At 36.0% G+C, this 24,615-nt stretch overlaps 1 protein-coding gene across 1 annotated transcript in view; it reads left to right on the top strand.

The window, feature by feature from the left end:
- The window catches only part of LOC117341920 (importin-5-like), a 38,366-nt gene extending 15,465 nt beyond the window's left edge, over positions 1-22,901 (top strand). Inside the window, 15 exon segments of the mRNA XM_033903781.1 lie at positions 2,924-3,040; positions 3,216-3,318; positions 3,789-3,921; positions 7,842-7,903; positions 8,322-8,345; positions 8,347-8,479; positions 8,920-9,092; positions 11,576-11,687; positions 12,924-12,979; positions 15,337-15,459; positions 15,852-15,926; positions 16,362-16,506; positions 16,975-17,203; positions 17,753-17,894; positions 18,411-22,901. Coding sequence (XP_033759672.1) covers positions 2,924-3,040; positions 3,216-3,318; positions 3,789-3,921; positions 7,842-7,903; positions 8,322-8,345; positions 8,347-8,479; positions 8,920-9,092; positions 11,576-11,687; positions 12,924-12,979; positions 15,337-15,459; positions 15,852-15,926; positions 16,362-16,506; positions 16,975-17,203; positions 17,753-17,894; positions 18,411-18,503 — 1,720 coding nt within the window. The 3' untranslated portion in view covers positions 18,504-22,901.
- The last annotated feature ends 1,714 nt before the right edge of the window (positions 22,902-24,615 follow it).

The raw sequence follows: 24,615 nt of genomic DNA, 5'->3' as shown, positions 1-24,615 counted from the left end.
TTAGTTGATCTGGTTTACACAGGATATGGCCCGTTAGTCGATCTGGTTTACACAGGATATGGACTGTGAGTTGATCTGGTTTACACAGGATATGGACTGTGAGTTGATCTTTTTTACACAGGATATGGACTGTTAGTTGATCTGGTTTACACAGGATATGGCCCGTTAGTCGATCTGGTTTACACAGGATATGGACTGTGAGTTGATCTGGTTTACACAGGATATACACTGTAAGTTGATCTGGTTTACACAGGATATGGACTGTTAGTTGATCTGGTTTACACAGGATATAGACTGTTAGTTGATCTGGTTTACACAGGATATGGACTGTTAGTTGATCTGGTTTACACAGGATATGGCCCGTTAGTCGATCTGGTTTACACAGGATATGGACTGTGAGTTGATCTGGTTTACACAGGATATACACTGTAAGTTGATCTGGTTTACACAGGATATGGACTGTAAGTTGATCTGGTTTACACAGACTATTCCACCACATGTAGGTATTGGGTGGGGATCAATTATTTTTTGCAGATAATTGTTATAACAGTCTCCGAAATTCCATGTGAAATATGAAAGATTTACAGTACCATTAGAAATGAGGAATTTTCTCTGCACTTGTTATATTCAAATCATAATCTTGAAAGAAAAGGAAAGAATGGGGGGGAATAAAGCCTGCCGGGGAATGATGATGACTGCAAATATGAAGGTGTATCTTGATGATGACATCTTATTGCTAGATAGTATCTGACCCCAGAGTTCAGTCTTTGAAACATTCTGTCTGTCTACATCTGTACAACTCCTGGGTTTACAGGCTGACTTCAATAAAACTTGATACATAAGAAAGCCTCTGATCTGATTAGTTGAACAGTTTACAATTGAACACATTTTGGGGGTGTTAGTTATCCTCAGGGTGATAATTTAGTTCTAATTTGCATCATTGTTTACCTGTGGGTGCAGAAATGGTTCTTTTTGATTACAATTTTAAGCAATGCTATTTTCTGTGTTTCTCGAATTACATGAAAATGTATTCATATATTTTTTTTTTTATCTATTTCATAGAATCAAACCCATGATAGATCATTAGGTCATAAAAAAAAATAATTCTCAGGCCGGCCCGCATCCAAAACAAAAGTAGCTGCATTACCGATTTTATCACAAAAGCAATAGAATAAAATTGCCCTAATGCATTTGGGCATGGACGTTTCCCTACAAACTGAAATGCCATGGGGAAATTTATAAGAAAATTTTGCTGTTTCTTGTTGAAATTAATGAAGACAGAAGTTGCTTCAAAGCATTTATTAGATATTTCATTTTGATGTGAATGAAAAAAAAAAAAAAAAAATGTGATCATCTGTTTTGTATCTATTAAAAAGATTTAAGAAAAATATCTCCCTCCCTCATCTATTTTTTTCAAAAATTGGCCTGAGAGCCAACTAATTCATTTTATATGGCCTTATAAATATGGCTTTACATAGTATTAATAACACTTCTTTAGCGGTTATATACATTTGCTCTAGAGAGAATGGGGAATGATGATGACTGCAAATATGAAGGTGTATCTTGATGATGACACTTTATTGCTAGATAGTATCTGACCCCCAGAGTTCAGTCTTGGAAACAATTATAATCGATAGATTCTGACGTTTTATGACTCGGCTACAAAGCTGGGAAGGATGATAGGTATACTGGGAACATCATATCTGTTTACATCTGTACAACTCCTATGTTAACAGGCTGGCTTCAATAAAACTTGATACATAAGAAGGCTTCTAATCAGTCGAACAGTTTATGAGTGACCACCTGCTGGGGGTGTTAGTTATACTCGGGGTGATAGTTCAGTTCTAATTTGCATCATTGTTTACATGTGGGTGCAGAAATATTTCATTTTGATTACATTTTTCAGCCATGCCATTTTCTGTGTTTCTCGATTGAAAATGTACACTTTGTGTTTAATACTGATCTATGAGTGGGAGAAAATACATGAAAATAAACCCATACTTATTTACCTATTTCATAGAATCAAACCCATGATAGGTCATTACATGGTATCAATAATACTTCTTTAGTGGTATATGTTTGCTCTAGAGAGAACGGGGAATGATGTAATATGCAAATATGAAGGTGTATCTTGATGATGACGCCTCATTGCTAGATAGTATCTGACCCCAAAGTTTTCTGAAATTGTTTAAATTGGATTCAATAATTGTTAGTTCAATTTCATGTTAAGTCATTCCATTATTTCACACATCATTTGTTTGCTTTAAATATAAAGATACTTTGTTACTTACAGTAACGTCATTTTGAAATGTCAGTTGAAGAAAGATGGGTTAAGGAGTCTCTGCTTTCTAATTAAAAAAATTGATGTGCACCTTTATGTTGAACACTTAAGTCCACCGAAACTGAAAATGGGGAATGATGTAATTTGCAAATATGAAGGTGTATCTTGATGATGACTCTTCATTGCTAGATAGTATCTGACCCCCAGATATGATAAACTCTCCTCTATTTACCATATTTACACTGAAATTATCCCCTTCCCCACGTGTTAGAGTTTTGTATCTTATATATCCTCAAATAAGCCCCCCACCCCAAGTGTAAAATTTCAGAATTAAACTTTGGGAAAGGCTTTTGTGAACTATTTATATATCTTACTATTAGAATTGATGATTCAGCAAAAATGAAGCAGGGATCTTAATTGTTGGTAGGGGTTTATTTGCAGATAAATACAGTATACAACTGTTTATGAAATATCCTTATACACCAAAACTGGTCAAGTATCAATAACATCTTACTTCAACATCAGTCTTAGCTGTATGAAAATTGAGTGAAATCAAACATTGATTATATCATAGTATGGATTGTTAAACATTGATTATATCATAGTATGGATTGTTAAGTGCCAGTTGTTTCCCCCAAACAGGTTTATGCCATCACTGAAGTATATAGTACAGCAGGCCAATCAGACAGAGCTGAGACTGCTCCGAGGGAAGACGATAGAATGTATCAGTTTGATAGGCCTGGCGGTAGGCAAAGAAAGGTAAGAATACCAGGCCTTCCTATATCCAATATGAGTGGTGCTGGATAAAAAAAATGAGGGAGTATTTTAAAAACAAACTGCATTTATCAGCCTTTCTTACATGTTGTTTTTTTTTAGATCAAAATATTTTTAGGAATAAAAGATCTCTACATCAGACAGAACCATGTTTTAACAGATGTCATCTGTTTTTGCAGTTCCTTCAGGACTGCAGCGAGGTGATGCAGCTGTTACTGAAATCTCAGACAGAACAACAAGATATGGCTGACGATGACCCACAGGTAACACTGGAGGACTACACATATCACCAGACTCTAATTTCATTAGTTCGATTTTCATCCAGCCCTCACCAGATTACAAGCCTTCAAAAAAAAACTTTTGTCTGTTTATGAAGCGATTCTTGTTTTGCCGCAATTTCTTAAGAAGTATTAGAAATGGTCTCCTTGATCCCTAGCTGTGCATGTTCAATTTCGAAATTGATTTGATAAATACAGGATTCACAATTTCGAAATAGATTTGATAAATACAGGATTCAAAACTTGTTTTCAATTTTCAAACTCTTCAAATATTTCAAAACTAAACCCTGTACAAATTGTACGAGCACTAGATAAATTTACCATGTATTCAAGGATTATTCATACAAAGGCAAGTTCAAATCGGTCAGGTTCCTGCTATGTATACCAAGACATTTGCTTTTTGTGATTTTTTTATGTTTTTTTTTTTTAAGATGAAAAATGATCTTTAATTTCAGATTTCTTACATGATTTCTGCTTGGGCTAGAATGTGCAAAATTTTGGGAAAAGAATTTCAACAGTATCTGCCTCTAGTCATTGGTCCTGTTCTCAAAGCTGCCTCATTGAAGCCAGAGGTTGCACTACTGGAAAGTAAGTTAAATTATCATCACACAAATTGCAAACTGTAATTCCAGTACTCTGGGCTATTCTTGTAAAACATCTACCCCACCCTGGGACTCCAGGTTTGGTTAAGGGGTACCACCTATAGAATTTATTCAACAAATTGAATAGCGGTAATAGGAAGACAATCCATTATTTTGGGGGGGCTGCAGTGGCCGAGTGGTTAAGGTGTCCCGACACTTTATCACTAGCCCTCCACCTCTGGGTTGCGAGTTCGAAACCTACGTGGGGCAGTTGCCAGGTACTGACTGTAGGTCGATGGTTTTTCTCCGGGTACTCCGTCTTTCCTCCACCTCCAAAACCCTGGCACTTCCTTAAATGATCCTGGCTGTTAATAGGATGTTGGAACAAAAATAAACCAAACCAAAATTTATTTTGGATGTCCTAGTGTCAGTTTATGTTGATAATTCCTCTTTGAAGGAAGGCTTGACAGTTTAGTGTTATCTAATATTCTCGCCAATCATAATATATTACACCAGATACAGCATGGTTAGGCAGTATCAGTCCATACTAATATAGAATCACCACAGCCTTTGACTGACATTTACTGCAGCTGTTTAATTCATCTTATTTATTGTCACATCTGGTACATTCTCTTACGTATATATAAATGTTATCTTGGGTGAAGATCAGAGGTGTGTGGTTCGACGCTCCCTACCCTGTCAGTTTTTGTTTCTCCGGAAGCTAAGAAACAGGCCGGTCTGTGCTGTCGCGGTTGTGTCCTTGGGCAAGACACTTTACCCTTATTGCTCTGGATGGCATGCGACAGGCTTCCCATATAAGGTTCATTGAGGTAGTCACCAACTACTACAAGGAGACTCCACCTTACAATGACCCTGGCTGTTCACAGGGCAATAAACCCAACAAACAAGCAAACATTCTGTTATGTATTTGTATATACAGTTAAACCTGTCTATAGCGACCGCCCAAGGGGAGGCAGAAAAACGGTCACTATAGACAGGTTGCCTTTATAGACAGGTCAAAATTATTGTACCAACCAATTTACTTAAACCTGCCATAAATAAATTGTCATTGAACAGGGCATTCAGAAGACCAGTCAGAAGTTAAATAAATGCATAAACTTTATAAATCTGAAGGGTTTAATATTTAATGATTTGTGGACCCAAACACAAAATATAACTCAAAATGGTCTTATGGATAATTTTTTTAAAATATTTTGTTCTGAAATAATGCTATATGTATCTATCAAATTATCTCCCTTTCTTTCATAAATAAAGAAAAAAGAATACACAATAATTAATTAATTAATTATATTTGTGTTACTACTAATTATTTTGTGTTAAATAGTCTTACTTCTTAAAACCAATTTTTTTTTTTTTTCTGACCCAAATTGAAATCCGGATATTTGTGTCAGTTTACGACTTTTTAGCCCACCATCATCAGATGGTGGGCTATTCAAATCGCCCTGCGTCCGTGGTCCGTCGTCCGTCCGTCCGTCCGTCCCTCCCTCCGTCCGTCCGTCCGTCCGTAAACAATTCTTGTTATCGCTAATCCTCAGAAAGTACTGAAGGGATCTTTCTCAAATTTCATATGTAGGTTCCCCTTGGTGCCTAGTTATGCATATTGCATTTTGGGACTGATCGGAAAACAACATGGCCGACAGGCAGCCATCTTGGATTTTGACCATTGAAGTTTGTTATCGCTATTTCTGAGAAAGTCCTGAAGGGATCTTTCTCAAATTTCATATGTAGGTTCCCCTTGGTGCTTAGTTATGCATATTTCATTTTGGGACCGATCGGAAAACAATATGGCCGACAGGCAGCCATCTTGGATTTTGACCATTGAAGTTTGTTATCGCTATTTCTGAGAAAGTACTGAATGGATCTTTCTCAAATTTCATATGTGGGTTTCCCTTTGTGCCTAGTTATGCATATTGCATTTTGGGACCGATCAGAAAACAACATGGCCGATAGGCAGCCATCTTGGATTTTGACCATTGAAGTTTGTTATCGCTATTTCTGAGAAAGTACTGAATGGATCTTTCTCAAATTTCATATGTAGGTTTCCCTTGGTGCCTAGTTATGCATATTGCATTTTGGGACCGATCGGAAAACAACATGGCCGACAGGCAGCCATCTTGGATTTTGACCATTGAAGTTTGTTATCGCTATTTCTCAGAAAGTACTGAAGGGATCTTTCTCAAATTTCATATGTGGGTTTCCCTTGGTGCTTAGTTATGCACATTGCATTTTGGGACCGATCAGAAAACAACATGGCCGATAGGCAGCCATCTTGGATTTTGACCATTGAAGTTTGTTATCGCTATTTCTCAGAAAGTACTGAATGGATCTTTCTCAAATTTCATATGTAGGTTTCCCTTGGTGCCTAGTTATGCATATTGCATTTTGGGACCGATCGGAAAACAACATGGCCGACAGGCAGCCATCTTGGATTTTGACCATTGAAGTTTGTTATCGCTATTTCTCAGAAAGTACTGAAGGGATCTTTCTCAAATTTCATATGTGGGTTTCCCTTGGTGCTTAGTTATGCACATTGCATTTTGGGACCGATCGAAAAACAACATGGCCGACAGGCAGCCATCTTTGATTTTGACCATTGAAGTTTGTTATCGCTATTTCTGAGAAAGTACTGAAGGGATCTTTCTCAAATTTCATATGTTGGTTTCCCTTGGTGCTTAGTTATGCACATTGCATTTTGGGACCGATCGGAAAACAACATGGCCGACAGGCAGCCATCTTTGATTTTGACCATTGAAGTTTGTTATCGCTATTTCTGAGAAAGTACTGAATGGATCTTTCTCAAATTTCATATGTAGGTTCCCCTTGGTGCTTAGTTATGCATATTGCATTTTGGGACTGATCAGAAAACAACATGGCCGACAGACAGCCATCTTGGATTTTGACAATTGAAGTTTTGTTATCGCTATTTCTCAGAAAGTACTGAAGGAATCTTTCTCAAATTCCATATATAGGTTCCCCTTGATGCCTAAATCTTAAATTTTATATATAGGTTTCCCTTGTTTGAAAAGTACTAGAGGTTTCTTCTGAATTTACACAGATTATTAATAAGACTTAGAAGAAGAGAAAAGTAGAGAAAAGATCAATCTGACATGGAACATATGAAGAACATTCAATGGTGGGCGCCAAGATCCCTCTGGGATCTCTTGTTATTAGTATTGACTAATTAAAGATGGCGGCAGTACAAATGCTAGTACCGACAGCTACGATTAAGAAAGGCATTATTGGCTTTCATGTGAGTAAATCTTGTTGACAGATATGACCAGTGTTTGTTATTGAAGTGATGTATCCTAGCTGTAATCACAAAATTAACTGACCGTGTCAAATGAAGCCACCTGTGCACAGTTGTAATGTAATACCGACACGCATGGTGACCCGACTCCTCTCTTACCGAGCCCCAGGCCAGGGCAGCTACAGTAATTATAGTCTAACAGGTGGTAGGGGTCTTTTGTTTATATACTCAGGCCAGGGTTGTGGTGGTCCTTTGTTTGTATAATCAAGCCAGGGTCGATGTGTCTGAATTTTCTGGGGATTTTATGAGGGATGACTGCCGAGAGCAGAAGATGGCTGACAGAAATCGGTCGCTATAGAAAACAAATTAGCGACCGCCGTTCGAAATCACCGGTCGTTAGCCACATTAGACAGGTAGTCGCTATACAGAGGGTCGTTATATAGTAAAATCTCACGGGGAATCTTAAAACCGGTCGTTATAGACAGGCAGTCGTTATATACAGGGGGTCGTTAGAGCAGGTTTGACTGTATGTAGTAGCATTTGTACCCAATGCTCAAACTTCAGTTCAATCGAGGAAATTCTGTATAACTATAAAAGAAATGCATTTGAAATGCTTTTAATATTTCATAAAGAAGTCTATATTAGTTTCTTAATTACAGGTGAAGAGATGAAAGAAATGTACAGTGATCAGGACTGGCAATTTGTTACTGTTGGTGACCAGGTAAGAAATATTTCCTTTACAAGATAGTTCCGGTCTGGTATGATGCATGTTGATACTGGGTATGTCAGCTTAACATTGTAGGAAGCTGTTAGTAAGCAAACCACACTGGAATGATCTCTGATAAAGATCATACTCTTTTATAGTTTATTCAAAATTGGTTTTAAATAAATCTGAAATCTAAATGTCTTAAAATAAGAAGACTTACATGCATTAGAAATAGTTAAGAACGAGGAATTTGACTCAACCATCCACAATAGATTTTCTTCAGGTCTCCTCTGTAAACATGAATTTTGTTTGACACTGTATAAAACTGTTATCACCAACTCCCCATCCCAGGTTTGGTTAACTGTTTGTGCCTGGAAGAGCCCTTATAAAAGTGTTTCACTGGAGAAAAATGGAAATGATACTGTATTTTCAGCAAAGTTTCGGTATCCGTACAGCAGGGACTTGAAGAAAAAGCCACAGCATGCCAGATGTTAGTATGTTATGCCCGCGAGCTCAAGGAAGCCTTCGCGTCATATGCAGAAGAAGTCTGCAGAATTATGGTGCCTCTACTTAAATTTTATTTTCATGATGGTAAGTTTCAGAAAATTATGTAGTTATGCGTTGAAGTTGTAATTGGAAAATTTACCAGGTTTACATATTATCAGAATTATTATTTGAGTAGCATTTGTTTTGAAAACTTCAGATCTCAGTGGATATTATTTAAAGTACATCTGAATGTTTAAAATGAATACAATGATTTATCATCAATTAGGTTGGAGTGCTAACGTTGATAATATCACTTGAAAAGGTATATCTTCAATCCATTTCCGTCCCCTTGTATTGTGGGAAGTACAACTAAGGATGCTGTTTACAAGGGAACCACAAAGAGAGTGATTTCTGATAAATGATTTGTCAATTTGTCTCCTAATTCAGTCCCTTAACTTATTACACATGTCAAATATTGGGCTTTGGTCCCTACATTGCTGTAAATTAAATGTGTATCTAAAACATTCCAAACATTTACTCTGTAGATATTCGGATAGCAGCCTCAGAAAGCCTGCCATTTCTAATAGACTGTGCCAAGATTCGTGGGGAGCAGTACGTAGCAGAGATGTGGCAGTACATATGTCCACACTTACTGAAGGCGATCGAGATAGAACCCGAACAATCTGTACTACCCGAACACATGAACTCGCTAGCAAAGGTATTACAGAATAAGATACCCTGGTATTTATTAAGATAGAGTAGGGTATAGACTAGAACGATCTGTACTACCCGAACACATGAACTCGCTAGCAAAGGTATTACAGAATAATATACCCTGGTATTTATTAAGATAGAGTAGGGTATAGACTAGAACGATCTGTACTACCCGAACACATGAACTCGCTAGCAAAGGTATTACAGAATAAGATACCCTGGTATTAATTAAGATAGGGTAGGGTATAGACTAGAACAATCTGTACTACCCGAACACATGAACTCGCTAGCAAAGGTATTACTGCATAAGATATCCTGGTATTAACTAAGATAGGTTAGGGTTATCTGATATAGACTATAACAATCTGTACTACCCGAACACATGAACTCGCTAGCAAAGGTATTACAGAATAAGATATCCTGGTATTAACTAAGATAGGTTAGGGTTATCTGATATAGACTATAACAATCTGTACTACCCTAACACATGAACTTGCTAGCAAAGGTATTACAGAATAAGATATCCTGGTATTAACTAAGATAGGGTAGGGTATAGACTATAACAATCTGTACTACCTGAACACATGAACTCGCTAGCAAAGTTATTTTACATAAATTCTTTGGTAATAGCACGGATCCTGTAGCCTTCAGTCTGCAGAAAATGTTTATGTGTATTTTGATAAAATTGTGAATTGTATTTATTTTACAACAATTGTGAAACAAGTTATATCAACTTATGTAAATCACACTTGTTGGCTTGGAGTGAAGCTTGCCAAGGGTCATTTGTGGAAAGAAACACACATGGTCAAGAAGGTGACCCCAAACCTTGTAACATCTGTGCAACGTAGGACAAGCGTTCGAGTTGGTTTTTGAAATTGAAGACAATAAAAGAGATTATACAAAACAATATTTATTAACTATTATGTACAAAAGCAAATAGATATATTCATACAAATGCACATTCACACCCCTTGCACACTCTGACATTCAATTACGGTTAAAGTCACGGAGTCGTCGACAGAACAGCACAATACCGGTACAAGTACACATTAAAGGCACAAGTTCTCCTCTCAATGGACTTAAGAAACACATGAGTAACTGAACCGCAGTTCAGGTATATCCGGCGTATGTCACGCACCTCCCACAGGGATGACTCACTATAAGTCTCAACAATACCTTCCCGTAGGTAAAGTATGTAGCAACTAATCAATGAGAGCTAGCTGGCTATAACGTCATACCGTCAACAGCGTTAGACGTCACCGCTTCATGATCTAGTGACCGTAGTACGGACCACCATTCCTTATCATCCTTGGCTCCTTGACCCGTCTGTTTATCACATCAGACCTTCTGAGGCTGACCGAAGTTTTCTACCGGTCCTGATGCCGAAGTCGTGGTGATTGTTCCGGTGTCCTGTTGTCCAAGGAACTTCACTCCGTCATGGAAAGCTTAAAAACACACAATAACACACGTGACAATTTCACACCAAACACTCGTGCTAATTAACAACATATTTCCTAAAATGATATTCCAATAATATAATATTATACTATATACCCTAAATACTTGCTATCATAAACCTAAATATTATTAAATATTAACATAAAACACTAATAGAATCACGTGCCGGTCTATTCCTAACGCTACCACAATACACACTATGATTCATATATGGCCCGTATGGGCTTCCATACATTTGTACACACGTAAAACTCACTGGCCTACTTTACCTATAGATGGACATTCATACCAATATTTACGGACATATCAATACAACAACTGCAAATAACCTATAATAAACGTCATAACATAACTATCACAATATAAACATTTATAAGCTATCAGATCAGCAACACCTATATAGACATACTATTACTAATCACCGCCACGCATGATTGGACCGTACACTAAGATATATACTAGAAATACATTTATCCGGAATACAAGACATTCTAAGATAGCAATTAGTGAAATAAACAGAAAGATATAACGTTAGTTACTCACCACAGTCTGTATTCCGTGCCTGTATCCATGATCAAAAGGATTCTGACTACAGGTGGTTACACTACAGCCATTACTCACGGCATACCATACTTGTAGTGACGCTAACCGACCATTCGCACGAGCACTTCCGCTCTGACCGTACTTCCATTCATGCCATACAAATATGCGCACACGATTACACACAAAACAACGTAAAGACATACATATACAACCCTATACCCACATGCGATCGTGAGAGTCTGATCAGAGAATCAAATCCTTGCCACAGTCTAGGTGAAAGGCAAGTGTTACAATGTGCCACCCGACCACATAAAATCAAATGGGCATGTATTTTTATGTGGAAACTGACTGAAATAAAGTTTATGGACTTATCAATACCTATTGTAGAAGACCAGAGAGACAGGAGTAGAGTAGATTTCTGATTATGATGATCCACATTATATGGTAAATACTTTGTAAGTAAAATAAACACTTTTTTCTTTTCAGTGCATAGAAAAACTTGGAAAAGGCTGTTTAACAATGGAAAATCTTAATTTATTGACACAACTTGTAGATAAACAGTTACAGGAGCACTTCAAGAAACAAGATGAGCGACAAGGTAAGATCAATCACAATCCAAATTAGGCTAAATAAGATTAATTACTTGCTTCTTGGGCCAATTTTCCTTCAAAGATATGAGGGAGGGAGTTTTTTTCAATCAGTTAATTGGTATTAATACAGAACAGATGATAGCATGCTTGTTTATTAGTCCCCTACCAGTGAAACAGGAGAAACTATAGGTTTCCTCCCCATCTGTCAGTCTGTCCACTCGATTTTCCACACTTTCTCAGCCATACTTCAAGGTATGTTGGTGAAAGCAGGTATGCAACTTCAGTATGAGTAGCTACAAATCAAGTTCAAGTTTCAGGGTTTTTGGGTGAACGTCAAGGTCCCTTACTATTTTCAGTGGGGTCAATAGGGGATATAAAAGCAATACCCAGCATGCTTGTTGTTCAAACCAATCATTACCCTTTTAATATGAACTGATCCAAAATGTGAGAAACAATTATTATTTAACATGAATCTTTGTCATTGTTTCACATCAGTGATCTATTTTTTATGGTTAGATGGTTTGTTGGTGATGCTTTGTTCTACACATCCTTCTCCCAAAGAATAATGAGGGAGTTTTTTGTATTCAACCTGGAAATATATATATAAATAAGGGGGCTTTTGTGTTTTGTTTTTGTTTTTTTTACTTCAAAGCAAATGAAGAATTACCTGAGAACCAAGTAATTATTTTGTTTTAGCCTTAATTAACACTTAACACTTTCAGCCTTGGCTAAAAGTCATTGCAGTAGTTGTACCCATCATTAATGTACAATTGTAGATTTGTACCAAGCATTATGGTACAATGCTAGATTTGAACCGATCATTATGGTACAGTTCTAGATTTGTACCCATCAGTAAGGTACAATGCTATATTTGTACCCATCAGTAAGGTACAATGCCAGATTTGTACCCATCAGTAAGGTACAATGCTAGATTTGTACCCATCAGTAAGGTACAATGCTAGATTTCTGTTATTCATTCCAGTTACAACATTTCTGGTTTAGAAAATTAAACAATATAAAAACATATCCTGAAAGCTAAAAAGTTAATGTTTTGAACTTAAATACATTTGTGTGACCTAATGATCTTAAGATTATGTAGACTGTGATTTATAAAACAAGTCATGAATAAAAAAAAATAATCTCAAATGAATCTTAATAGTTCAAGGTTGTAGATTTTAGAAGACAAATCACTTGTCCATTTACAGATGATATACAACTGATATCTTTTCATAAATTTTTTGTAGCTAAAAGAGTTGATGAAGATTATGATGAGGATGTAGAGGATGAACTTATGGATGAGGTTGGTATTTAATAACATGATATTTCAGAGATTTTTCTATGGAGTATTAGCCCCGTTACCAATTGAAATAACTTGAGATTTAAGCATTTTCCCCAAATTTTGCAGTTTACTCATAAAAATTTATTTGGCGATTAACATATTTTCTTCTGAAAAGTGAGGCATACAAACTCCATCCTGAATCGGTGAAAAAATTGGATTTAGTTGTTCTGCTCATGCATTATGTACTGAAGTTGTATTCAAAGGTGTTTTATAATTGCGTGGAATAGTTTCAATGGAAAAGCTATCATATGTCATTCATAAAAGTGTTGGTATTGATAGATAGGTTAACCTATGGATATGGTAGATGCATTATTGCAGTGATCTAAATTTTGATTTAAACCAGGACCATTTAACAGACAATCCTTCATGTAATTGTTCAGATGACCATGAAACAGTTTCTCATTTTTTTCTAGATTGTCCTCTACATAATGACTTGCGGATAAATTTGTTTACTTCCCTCAATAATTTTAATATTGACCATAACCATATTTGTATTAACATTATTTTAAATGGATGTCCTAGTTGTGATGGAAATATTAACAGAGTAATACTTAATGATGTCCAAAATTTTATAGGAAAATCTCATCGTTTTAACTTATATAAGATCTAGAAAGCCATCATACTGTTCATCTTGAAAAATACTACTTCTTAATGAAATTAATAATTTTTAATGTAAGTTAAATATTATATATATATATATATGAACCCAGTTGAACATAGCTGATATTTATTTATGTATTAAAATATACTTGCATTGATTTTAGTTCCTGTTTTCTATATATTAAATCAGTGTGTGAATAAAGTCATTAACTACAGTATTATTAAAATTACATAAATTATATGCATAAAAAATTCCTATACAGCTCAGGTGGTGATGACCTGTGCAATATAGGCACATGGACTTTTGGTCTAGCCACCTGTTACTGTCTCTATATTAATTAACTTTGATGTCTACAATTGTTTATTTATTTCCTTCGGAACTGAATCATTGTTATATTTGTTTATATTGATATTAAAGTGTGTATGTGTGTGTGCAAGTGCTTTATGTAACATATTCTGTGTTTATCTTGTGTTGAAAAATAGTTACTTCCCTTAATTCCTTTGTTTATATTATGTATTTCATTTCAAAATATTTAGACCAATTAATTTAAAAGATTATAATTATATTCGATCACTCAATCCACCATGGAAAGAATTTATATAGGCTTGCCTGTTATTCGATCCAATTGATATTAACATCATGTCAATAAAATTTGTTGAAATGAAAATGAGGTTGGTATTTAATAGCATGATATTTCAGAGATTTTTCTATGGAGTATTAGCCCCGTTACCAATTGAAATTACTTCAGATTTAAGCATTTTCCCCAAATTTGCAGTTTACTCATAAAAATTTATTTGGCGATTAACATATTTTCTGATGAAAAATGAGGCATACAAACTCCATCCTGAATCGGTGAAAAAATTGGATTAAGTTGTTCTGCTCATGCATTATGTACTGAAGTTGTATTCAAAGGTGTTTATAATTGCGTGGAATAGTTTCAATGGAAAAGCTATGCCATTCATAAAAGTGTTGGTATTGATAGATAGGTTTATCAAAAGTGTAACCTATGGATATCAAAGATGTAGTGATTCTAGCTTAAACATTTAGTTTCCAGCGTGCTACACATAAGTTTTACAGTTTAAAATCATAAAGAGGCTATTTGAAATTTTTTTTTTTTTTTCAAAAACCATAATAGAGATGAGGGCTGTAGAATATTTGTCAAATCCAAGGTTATTTCCAAAACATAATCTCAGTTATAGACAAAAACAGAAGCTGCATACAGAGGGTATTCTCGTAGTAGTGTACAATTAATTTTATAGTAGATAACCTGTTGGTACTGTGCTGGAGCGGGATATCGGCAGACATAAAATGGTAAATTAATTATGGCTTGCCTGGGGTATCTACAGGAGCAGGAAGAAATGATGGTACTGGGATATCATCACAAGTTTGTCTAGTCTACTTCTGAAAGGTCTTCAAAACAGTATAAAAGTTGTACATTTAATTTGTATGTCATTGGACCTGTACTAGTCCAGGGGGAAGGGACTATGTTTTACTGTACATTGGCCTGTCGGTCAGTATATATATCGGTCTTTAATGTTTTCTTGTGATTGCTACACTTTCAAAGATATTAATTGATTAATTACAATACTTACTATCAGTATTTCAGAACTCAGGGTGACAGTTAAGTCCCATTGTTCTCGTAGTTGGATTCTAATTTCCTATTGAAGCAGTAGCATACATGTTCACAAACATCAGTTGTTTACTTTTGTCCCCGTAGGATGATGAAGATGTATACATCCTCAGTAAAATTGCTGACATCATTCATGCACTGTTCGGCACACACAAGGAGGAATTCCTGCCCATCTTTGAACAGCTCATGGGTTACTTTGTCCGCTTACTGGTAAGTTGTGTGCAGTATTAATACTAATTATATATAATGCCCCTTTATGTTATGTTATGTTATGTTATGTTATGGAAGACGTGTCATTGACAGATTTAAAAAAAGTTTTGTTTTGCCCTTTACATATTTTGAGGATTAAAAAGAAGAAAAAAGACTCATCAAAACAATAAAAATACTTAACACTTGCATTGCCTGAACTTGATTGGATTTGTTAACGTTGTATGAATCTGTTTTTTGGGATATTTTTTTGGGGGGGGTGGGGGGTTCTTTTCAGATTAGTGATATTCTGCTTAACCTGAAGCTTTAGCTAAACTTGTTTTTTTTTCACTGATCATGCACTATGTAGTGTTTTTGATGGTCTTTGTATCATTTATACCTGTTTTGTTTTACAGGGGGCAGAGCGACCATGGCCAGACAAACAGTGGGGCTTGTGTATCTGGGACGATGTTATTGAGCATTGCGGAGCGGTAAGACCTATATATTTAGTTTGAAGTTCTCAAGCACTCATTTCAGACATCACCCATGTAGATTTACATGTGAAAGCATATTCTTAAGTTTTTGGTCTAACAATGTTTACCTAATACGGGGTATACAAAATTATAGGGAACAAAATATTAAGGTAATATTTAATAGTTCATAATCAGAAAAATGTAGCTATCAGGCACTGGAGAAAAAAACTGATGATTTGCTCTTTGGTTTTGAATTACTGATTTTTAGCTATGATCTCTGACTTTCCCCGAGAAACAAATTCAATCGGAACTCTTGGGGGAATCAAAATATCGCTTTTCTCCTGTATTTCAATCGTTCTTGCACAACACCTATGAGTGGCACTTTGATTATCTCCAGCACTCTGTAAAGTATCAGGAATACGTTGGTATTGAATTATTGAATTTTATCTCCAGCACTCTGTGAAGTACCAGGAATACTTTCTGCAGAGTATGATGACCTACCTTACTGAAAAAAGTGCTGAAGTTCGCCAGGCTGCAGCGTATGGTGTTGGTGTCATGGCCCAGTTTGGAGGGGATGTGTATGCACAAGCCTGTGCTGGTGAGTCTGATTGATATAGGTACAATGTATATACAGAATCAAATAAAGGAAAAAACAAAACCATGATTGATATAGGTACAAGGTATATATAGAATCAAATAAAAAAGGAAAAACCAAAAAAACACAAAAAAATTGTGGTATAAGATCTCATTCCAAACTCATTGTTATACAGTAAACATAGTATTATCACACTCAGATTTTAACATGTTTTTGAATTTTAACAGATAAGCACAATAATGAACTGGTGCATCTGAGTAATTTTCTGCAGAAAGAGTATCAAATGTGATATAATAATAATTTAGTGCATTGCCTAAAGTGCAAAAAAAAAACCATAAAAATAATGTTACCTTAAAATAGGTATATGTTTACAGATTGATAAGAGTATTATGAACTGACTTTCATTATGGTTGTTTCAGCAGTTGCTTACTCGATCTAATCATTGAATGGTTGTTGTTTTCCTGTCAATAGAAGCCTTACCTCTACTGCTGAAGATGATCCAAGATCCTGATGCTCGGGCCGTGGAGAATGTTAACCCAACAGAAAATGCCATCTCTGCGGTTACCAAGATTTGTAAATACAACTCTACCAGAATCAATATAAACGAGATATTAGGGGCCTGGATCACCTGGTTACCTGTTTGGGAAGATGAAGATGAGGCTGTCCATATATATGGGTATCTCTGTGATCTGATAGAAATGTAAGTTTTCCAAGAAAGAAAAAAAAGGAAAAGAGAGAGAGAGAGGAAATTACTGTGCCATGATCAAAATAGTTTGTTAGTCTCTTTTCATGTGATAATGTTCAAAATCCAAACTCGCTTATCAAGAAGTCTGTATAGTAAGATAGCCTTGTAAAATGTATTTTGTGTACGGTAATTTCATGGTCACAGATTTTATCACATTTACAGTAGCAAGCGATCTCATTCTAGGTTGTTTGTCTCATCAATATAGCTTCCATTGTAATATTATATTCAACAAACATTTCTGGAATTAATATGTAGGATTAGAGAGAGATTTAATTTTTTGGGCCTTCTCTACAGAAACCATCCCGTTATCCTTGGGATAATGTAGGATTAGAGAGAGATTTAATTTTTTGGGCCTTCCCTACAGAAACCATCCCGTTATCCTTGGGATAATGTAGGATTAGAGAGAGATTTAATTTTTTGGGCCTTCCCTACTGAAACCATCCCGTTATCCTTGGGATAATGTAGGATTAGAGAGAGATTTAATTTTTTGGGCCTTCCCTACAGAAATCATCCTGTTATCCTTGGGGAGAACAACAAGAACCTGCCACAAATTGTCTGTATCATCGGTGAAGCAATACACAAAGAGGCTGTGTCATCAGACGATGATGTGTTCAAGAGACTTCTGAACATCGTACGGCAAGTACAGGTAAGTGTCTTTTAGGCTCTATAGGTATTTTTTGTTTCCGTGTTTTTACCCTTACTTGTCAGGGCTATTCCTGTAAAACACCCCAGGACTCCAGGTTTTGTTAAGGGGTACCACCCATAGAATTTATTTAATAAATTACATAGACTTATAGGAAGGAAATACAACCATAGATAGAAGTGTAATTTATTTGAAGTCCTGGGGTCAGGTAGATATTTTAATGGAATAGCCCTCGAGTGTTACACACAAGTTTGTCTAATGATTAGTTACAAAAGTCAAATGTTGAATCAAAGTGAATCTGTTCATGGAATCCAACAAGAATGTCTTAAGATCATTGCAATTTGTTCTTTACAAAATATTCTTAAATACATTGTGTAATTATCAGGGTGTCCATTTAAACTGATCTACCTCTTTCAGAATAACCAGAAGTTGTGTATGAAGTGGCCTTACATGATTATCAGGTTGTTACTATGAATGTGTGTATTTAATGATATAAGATGTGATGCCTTGTAATTCCAGAGTAACCAGGACTTGTTCCAGGTGTGTTTGCCTCTCCTGTCCCAGGACCAGCAGCAAGCCCTGTCAGAGGCCCTTACTGCTGCCCAGAGCTGAGGACTGTCAATGCCTTTACGGCCATGTTAATACAGTAGTGATCATCACTAATGCCAAATCTGCGAATCTGCTGTCTGCAATATTGGGCACACACCCCAGTCTGTTAGTATTTTGGCATATGTCAAGCATTTTGGGGAACTTGATGGAGCTGATGCTGTTCAAACATCTCTACATACTGCACGGTTGAAATTTACCTCCATTTGTGATTTTCAGTAAACAATTAACAGATTTACATATGAGGAATTTCTGAGCAGTGTTTGTAGACAGTGTTTCCAAGGATTAAGCACCTGCTTGATGGAGAGTGGTGGCATTGTTTTCAGATCTTCTGTGTATACGTCATTATATGTATGCAGAGGGTTGAGTCTAGCAATGTTTTCGGCATGTTGCTCAGAGATTTTGTGTGATAATTGCTAGGAACATAAAGTGGACGCAAACGTATATTTATGTGATTTCAGATTCTCATGCCACTATGAGGCCAATTTTTGCTCGATCAGTTTGATGCCGATTCTATTAAAGGGATATAATTACACATTCTCATGATATTTAGGTAATTAATTCCCGTTATTTAATAGATAAAAGCACCAACTTAGAGAGGTAACGTTTGGTATTGATTTATTATCATTGTATCATTAATTAGTTTGGATATGAATTTGTATTCAGTACCAAAATGGAAGTAAAGACATTGTGATGTCATGCCTCTCTCACAAAGTGAAATTTAGAAAGAATAGACCGTAGACATGAGTTGATGAAAGCTACAGTCGGTAGGGGAGAGTCGTTTGTCATAGGCCTTGAGATCGCTAACATATTCAGGAGATAACAATTATCATGCAATTTATTGTTTCAGGTATTATGGTCATCAAGTGTCCAAAACAATAAGAAATCTCCTTCAGAACTTTCAATACCAGATTGTTCATTAATGTTTCAATTAAATCTTTATATAATGGTTTTGCATTTGGTAGCTTTGATTGGATTGATTTTAGTCAACAGCCAAGTCCCATCAGTGTCAGTGTCTGACACGGCTACATGACTTCAGCTGTATATGTAGCACAGTGTGAGGTTGTTGGTGCTTCCCTCTGTATTTCTTTGTGATTCTGTTATAATCCTTCATGAGATTGCATTTTTTGTCCTTATGATAGTCTATATGAATTATCGATGGATAGTCTATATGAATTATCGATGGATAGTCTATATGAATTATCGATGGATAGTCTATATGAATTATCGATGGATAGTCTATATGAATTATCGATGGATGTGCCGATTTTGTTGTCCACTTTTGACGGATTGTTTTGTTATCAGATTTGTGGATATTGTCATTATTGTTAAGTATGTTATTGTCAGCCTATATTAAACCAGTGGATTGGTTTGCTGTACAACTGGGATTCTGATAAAGACGGACTCACAAGTGGCATCTTTACATGTAATACTGTTAGGTCAGTGTTTCAAAACTTACAATAAAATAGCAAATATATATACTGTATGACATGGTATTATTGCCTCAAAAACAATAGAAAGAAAAAGTTCCGTGTTACTGCAGTGTATAAGAGTCGAATTATAGTTCCAAAATATCTGCAAATAATGTGTTTGTCTTTGCTGAAAAAGTTTTGTAAATGTAAATTGAAAAAAAAATTTGAACAATTAAGAAAAAAGAAGAAAAAAATTAAGAAAAAAAATACTTCCATAAATGGTAGATTTCAGCTGAACATATAGTTTCAATTGCAGGATCTCATTCCATAAAGTTAAAAGATTGCTTAATTAAAAGAAAAGTATTCAGTGTGGGAATACATTATAAAACATGATAACTCCATTTCATGGAGTAAAGCACCATCTATTGGTCTAACGAAATATTGATTTAAATCTGATTTAGTTTTTACTTGCATATTTTTTAATGTGTCATATGATTCTGATTTTGATAAGCACAAAGAATTTTAACCTAGGAATTTTTTTTTCTCTCCATTAGGTGCTAGCTTTTAATAAATAAATGTTTACGATTTAAGAAGTCAGTGGTCACTTTTAAATAGAAAAGTTTTATGTGGTGATCCAAATATGGTCCCAATCACAATGTTGGTTCTGTCAGAATCTATCTGTGAAATCGAAGCAATTATTGTTGTGGGCCCTAAATTTGTCTGAATATTAGATTTAAAGGCTAGTGCTTTTTATAGTCTAATTCCTCTTTCAATAAATACAATTCACTTGTTGGTATTTTAATTTTGAAAGTATCCAAACATGCACTAGACTGACTGACTCCAAATATGCTCTGTGAAAATCCACTAGTGATGCACAAGGAATGACAAACTGTTGTATACAGAAGAAAGTTGAAAAGGGGGAAATGAATTCAAAGTATCCCTGAATTATAATTTGTTATATTTAATCTGAAATTATCATGTTTTAATTGTATTTGTATATTCCAACTGATACTATTTATTGTTACCACATATTCCAGTCATCTTGTACAGTAAATGAATCAAGTAGAAATGTTGATTTTCCTTATATTCGTCTCTTTCAAATTTCAATACACAAAGATTGTTTGATCCTGTAAAATAATTTAAGAGCAGTTCTATTGCAAGATTGTTCATTCCGCTATGTTTGAGTTGCCTCCCTTGGCATAAACAACTGAATTTTGTAAAGTCAAGAAAAGCTGGTATCATGGAAGCAGTGCATGGGATGATATACATTTTAGAAAAATATTGTAGGATTTGGCAGTTTGGTCGGGTGCAAGTTCAAGTACAATAACTGGTTATACAGATTGTACTCAGAGTTTAGTACAGTAAGTTAGATTGATGACCGATGCCTTAATGTTTAAATGAAATCTGAGGTCAATTACGTAATGTATTCAATAGAACAGTTAGAAATCTAAATAAAATACAGATCATCATTACACACCATGAAAATGTTAATTAGCCTCTGATCTATCTGTTTTGCTACTAAATTTCCTCCCAGGGCAAGGATCAATTATGAGATTGTCGGAGAAAAGTAGATTCTGGCAAAATTTTGCCAGTTGTGCTCTGATTGATCAGTTGAAAGTTCATCATAACGTGAGCCCTAACCGGCCTCCATCAAATATTCTTAACACACTGTATAATGATGATCTGTATTTTAATCAGATTGCAAAGATGGATGCCTATTGTAAAATTTGTATTTGCAAAAAAACTAAGGAATCTACCTGAAAAAGTTAAAGTTGACACAATCTTACCTTTTTGCTGATGATTTGTGCTACATTCCTGCTAGTTGTAGTATTTATGAATGAACCATCATGTATTAAGCTTGTTTTGAATTGAATATCCCCGCTATTATGTAAGGACGCTTTAGTGTTTGGTTTGTGTGCTATACAAGGTATTCTGTCCATATCATACAGCCAACTGTAGTAAATCACATTACAAGTAAATCGCTTAATAAGGCTTGGGTTTATTTTACTAAAAGCTTTGATTGCAAATTCACAAAAACGGATTCATACAATTTAAGTGATATAAAGGAAAGATTCTCTTCATTAACAGAAATATGTACAAACTTTAATCAACAGTTGAGAACTGAAAATGGGTATCAAAGGATCGAAGTAAACAAATTATTTCATTTATTTTCAATATTTGTTTAATTTTATAAGAATATTGGCCTTTTTTCTATCTGGCCGTCTTGTAACATATTAAGTTTGAAAGGTTTCTTTTTGGACTGATTAGAGAAAAAGTCTGAAATAGTGTTCTGTAATTTAAGGTTAAATGTTTTCTTACCTTACGCATTCCATTTTATAGCAGATCCCATTATTTCTCTTTACATCAGTGTTTTGAAAGGCTAATGCATATTTTATCTTGTTTGTTTCATTTATAAACTAATATAAGTTTCAAGCACTGTCACAGTTTATTTAGAGACACATCTTTGGGTATTTTGTGTTATCAAAGACAGCAAAATGAATATAATTCTTTTGTTTTTACATTTATCTCTCACACAAATGAAGAAATATTTGTTTTGTGTACATTGAAGGTGAATAAACCCTGATCAGGATATTTGATGTTCGTTGCTATCTGGTTGATGCAACATCACAGCGTCAAATATTTGTTTACAAGGTCAGCATAGTTATACAAAATAAGAAATGTTTAAAAGAAAGTTTAATAGTTCTTAAAAAATATTGCGTTGCTTAGCAACTTGTTAGAATTTCAATTCGTACAAAGTTTCACCCAGACTGTGATAATGAATAAATGTAAAGAGTTTCCAATGAAATTACGTTACTAGTGTTTTTCTGCTTATGTCCCGGTTTGTCCTTATTGATTTGACGATCAGGTTGTTGAAAAAAAGGAGGAGATATGTTTGTTGTCATCAGATGTACCGTCTGATAATCGCATAGTTTCTGAATCTTCTTGACATGTGGCATTTAATAAAGCGTCAATAAAATTGTCATTAATGCTTCTTAAGTTTTGGTCTGTTGTATGGATCTGAGACAAGGACAATTCTTGCATTCCTATGAAATATAGTATGTTTGTTATACTGCTGTAATAAGGACTGTTGACCTATTTTCTCATGCCATTATTCTCACTGGGAATTGATGTTTGTGCAAACTGAACAAAAGATCAATTTAGGGAGCTTGGGAACACGTAAAAAATGAAGAAAAGTCCAGGACTTGTAAGAATCTGTGAAAAACAAAATTTCCAGAGGAATTTTGAGTATGAGGAAAAAATGTGTATTCGAGTATAGTTTCAGGAATACAGGCCCAGGTGCTCCAGAAGAATAATGTACTTTACCGGGGGATTCTCGCCCTGTTATTCTAGACAATGTTACATTCTCAAAATAGGGACAATGATTATGACTGGGGTTACCAGTGAGCAGAGAACTCGTCAAATGTAGATATGGATAGCGGCAGTCAAGATCAGAAAACTCGTCAAATATAGGCATGGATCGTGGCAGTGAGGCTACCAGGGAGAAGAGAACACGTCAAATATAGGCATGGATCGTAGCAGTGGGGCTACCAGGGAGTAGAAAACTCGTCAAATATAGGCATGGATCGTAGCAGTGGGGCTACCAGGGAGTAGAAAACTCGTCAAATATAGGCATGGATCGTAGCAGTGGGGCTACAAGGGAGCAGAGAACACGTCGAATATAGGTATGGATCGTAGTAGTGGGGCTACCAGGGAGAAGAGAACACGTCAAATATAGGCATGAATCGTAGTAGTGAGGCTACCAGGGAGTAGAAAACTCGTCAAATATAGGCATGGATCGTAGCAGTGGGGCTACCAGGGAGTAGAGAACTCGTCAAATATAGGCATGGATCGTGGCAGTGGGTCTACCAGGGAGAAGAGAACACGTCAAATATAGGCATGGATCGTGGCAGTTGGGCTACCAGGGAGTAGAAAACACGTCAAATATAGGCATGGATTGTTGCAGTGGCGCTACCAGGGAAAAGATAACTCGTCAAATATAGGCATTGATCGTGGCAGTGGGGCTACCAGGGAGAAGAGAACATGTCAAATATAGGCATGGATCGTGGCAGTGGGGCTACCAGGGAGTAGAAAACACGTCAAATATAGGCATGGATCGTGGCAGTGGGGCTACCAGGGAGAAGAGAACATGTCAAATATAGGCATGGATCGTGGCAGTGGGTCTACCAGGGAGAAGAGAACACGTCAAATATAGGCATGGATCGTGGCAGTGGAGCTACCAGGGAGAAGAGAACACGTCAGATATAGGCATGGATCGTGGCAGTGGGGCTACCAGGGAGAAGAGAACTCGTCAAATATAGGCATGGATCGTGGCAGTGGGGCTACCAGGGAGAAGAGAACATGTCAAATATAGGCATGGATCGTGGCAGTGGGGCTACCACGGAGAAGGGAACACGTCAAATATAGGCATGGATCGTAGCAGTGGGTCTACCAGGGAGAAGAGAACACGTCAGATATAGGCATGGATCGTGGCAGTGGGGCTACCAGGGAGAAGAGATTACGTCAAATATATGTTTGGATTGTAGCAGTGGGGCTACAAGGGAGTTGAAAACTCGTCGAATATAGGCATGGATCGTGGCAGTGGGGCTACCAGGGAGTAGAAAACTCGTCAAATATAGGCATGGATCGTGGCAGTGGGGCTACAGGGAGAAGAGAACACGTCAAATATAGGCATGGATCGTGGCAGT

This window comes from Pecten maximus, chromosome 14 (genome assembly GCF_902652985.1).
Source record: "Pecten maximus chromosome 14, xPecMax1.1, whole genome shotgun sequence".
Lineage (NCBI taxonomy): Eukaryota > Metazoa > Mollusca > Bivalvia > Pectinida > Pectinidae > Pecten > Pecten maximus.
Note: the sequence above shows the minus strand (reverse complement) of the source record. Positions and strands in the feature narration are given on the sequence as shown.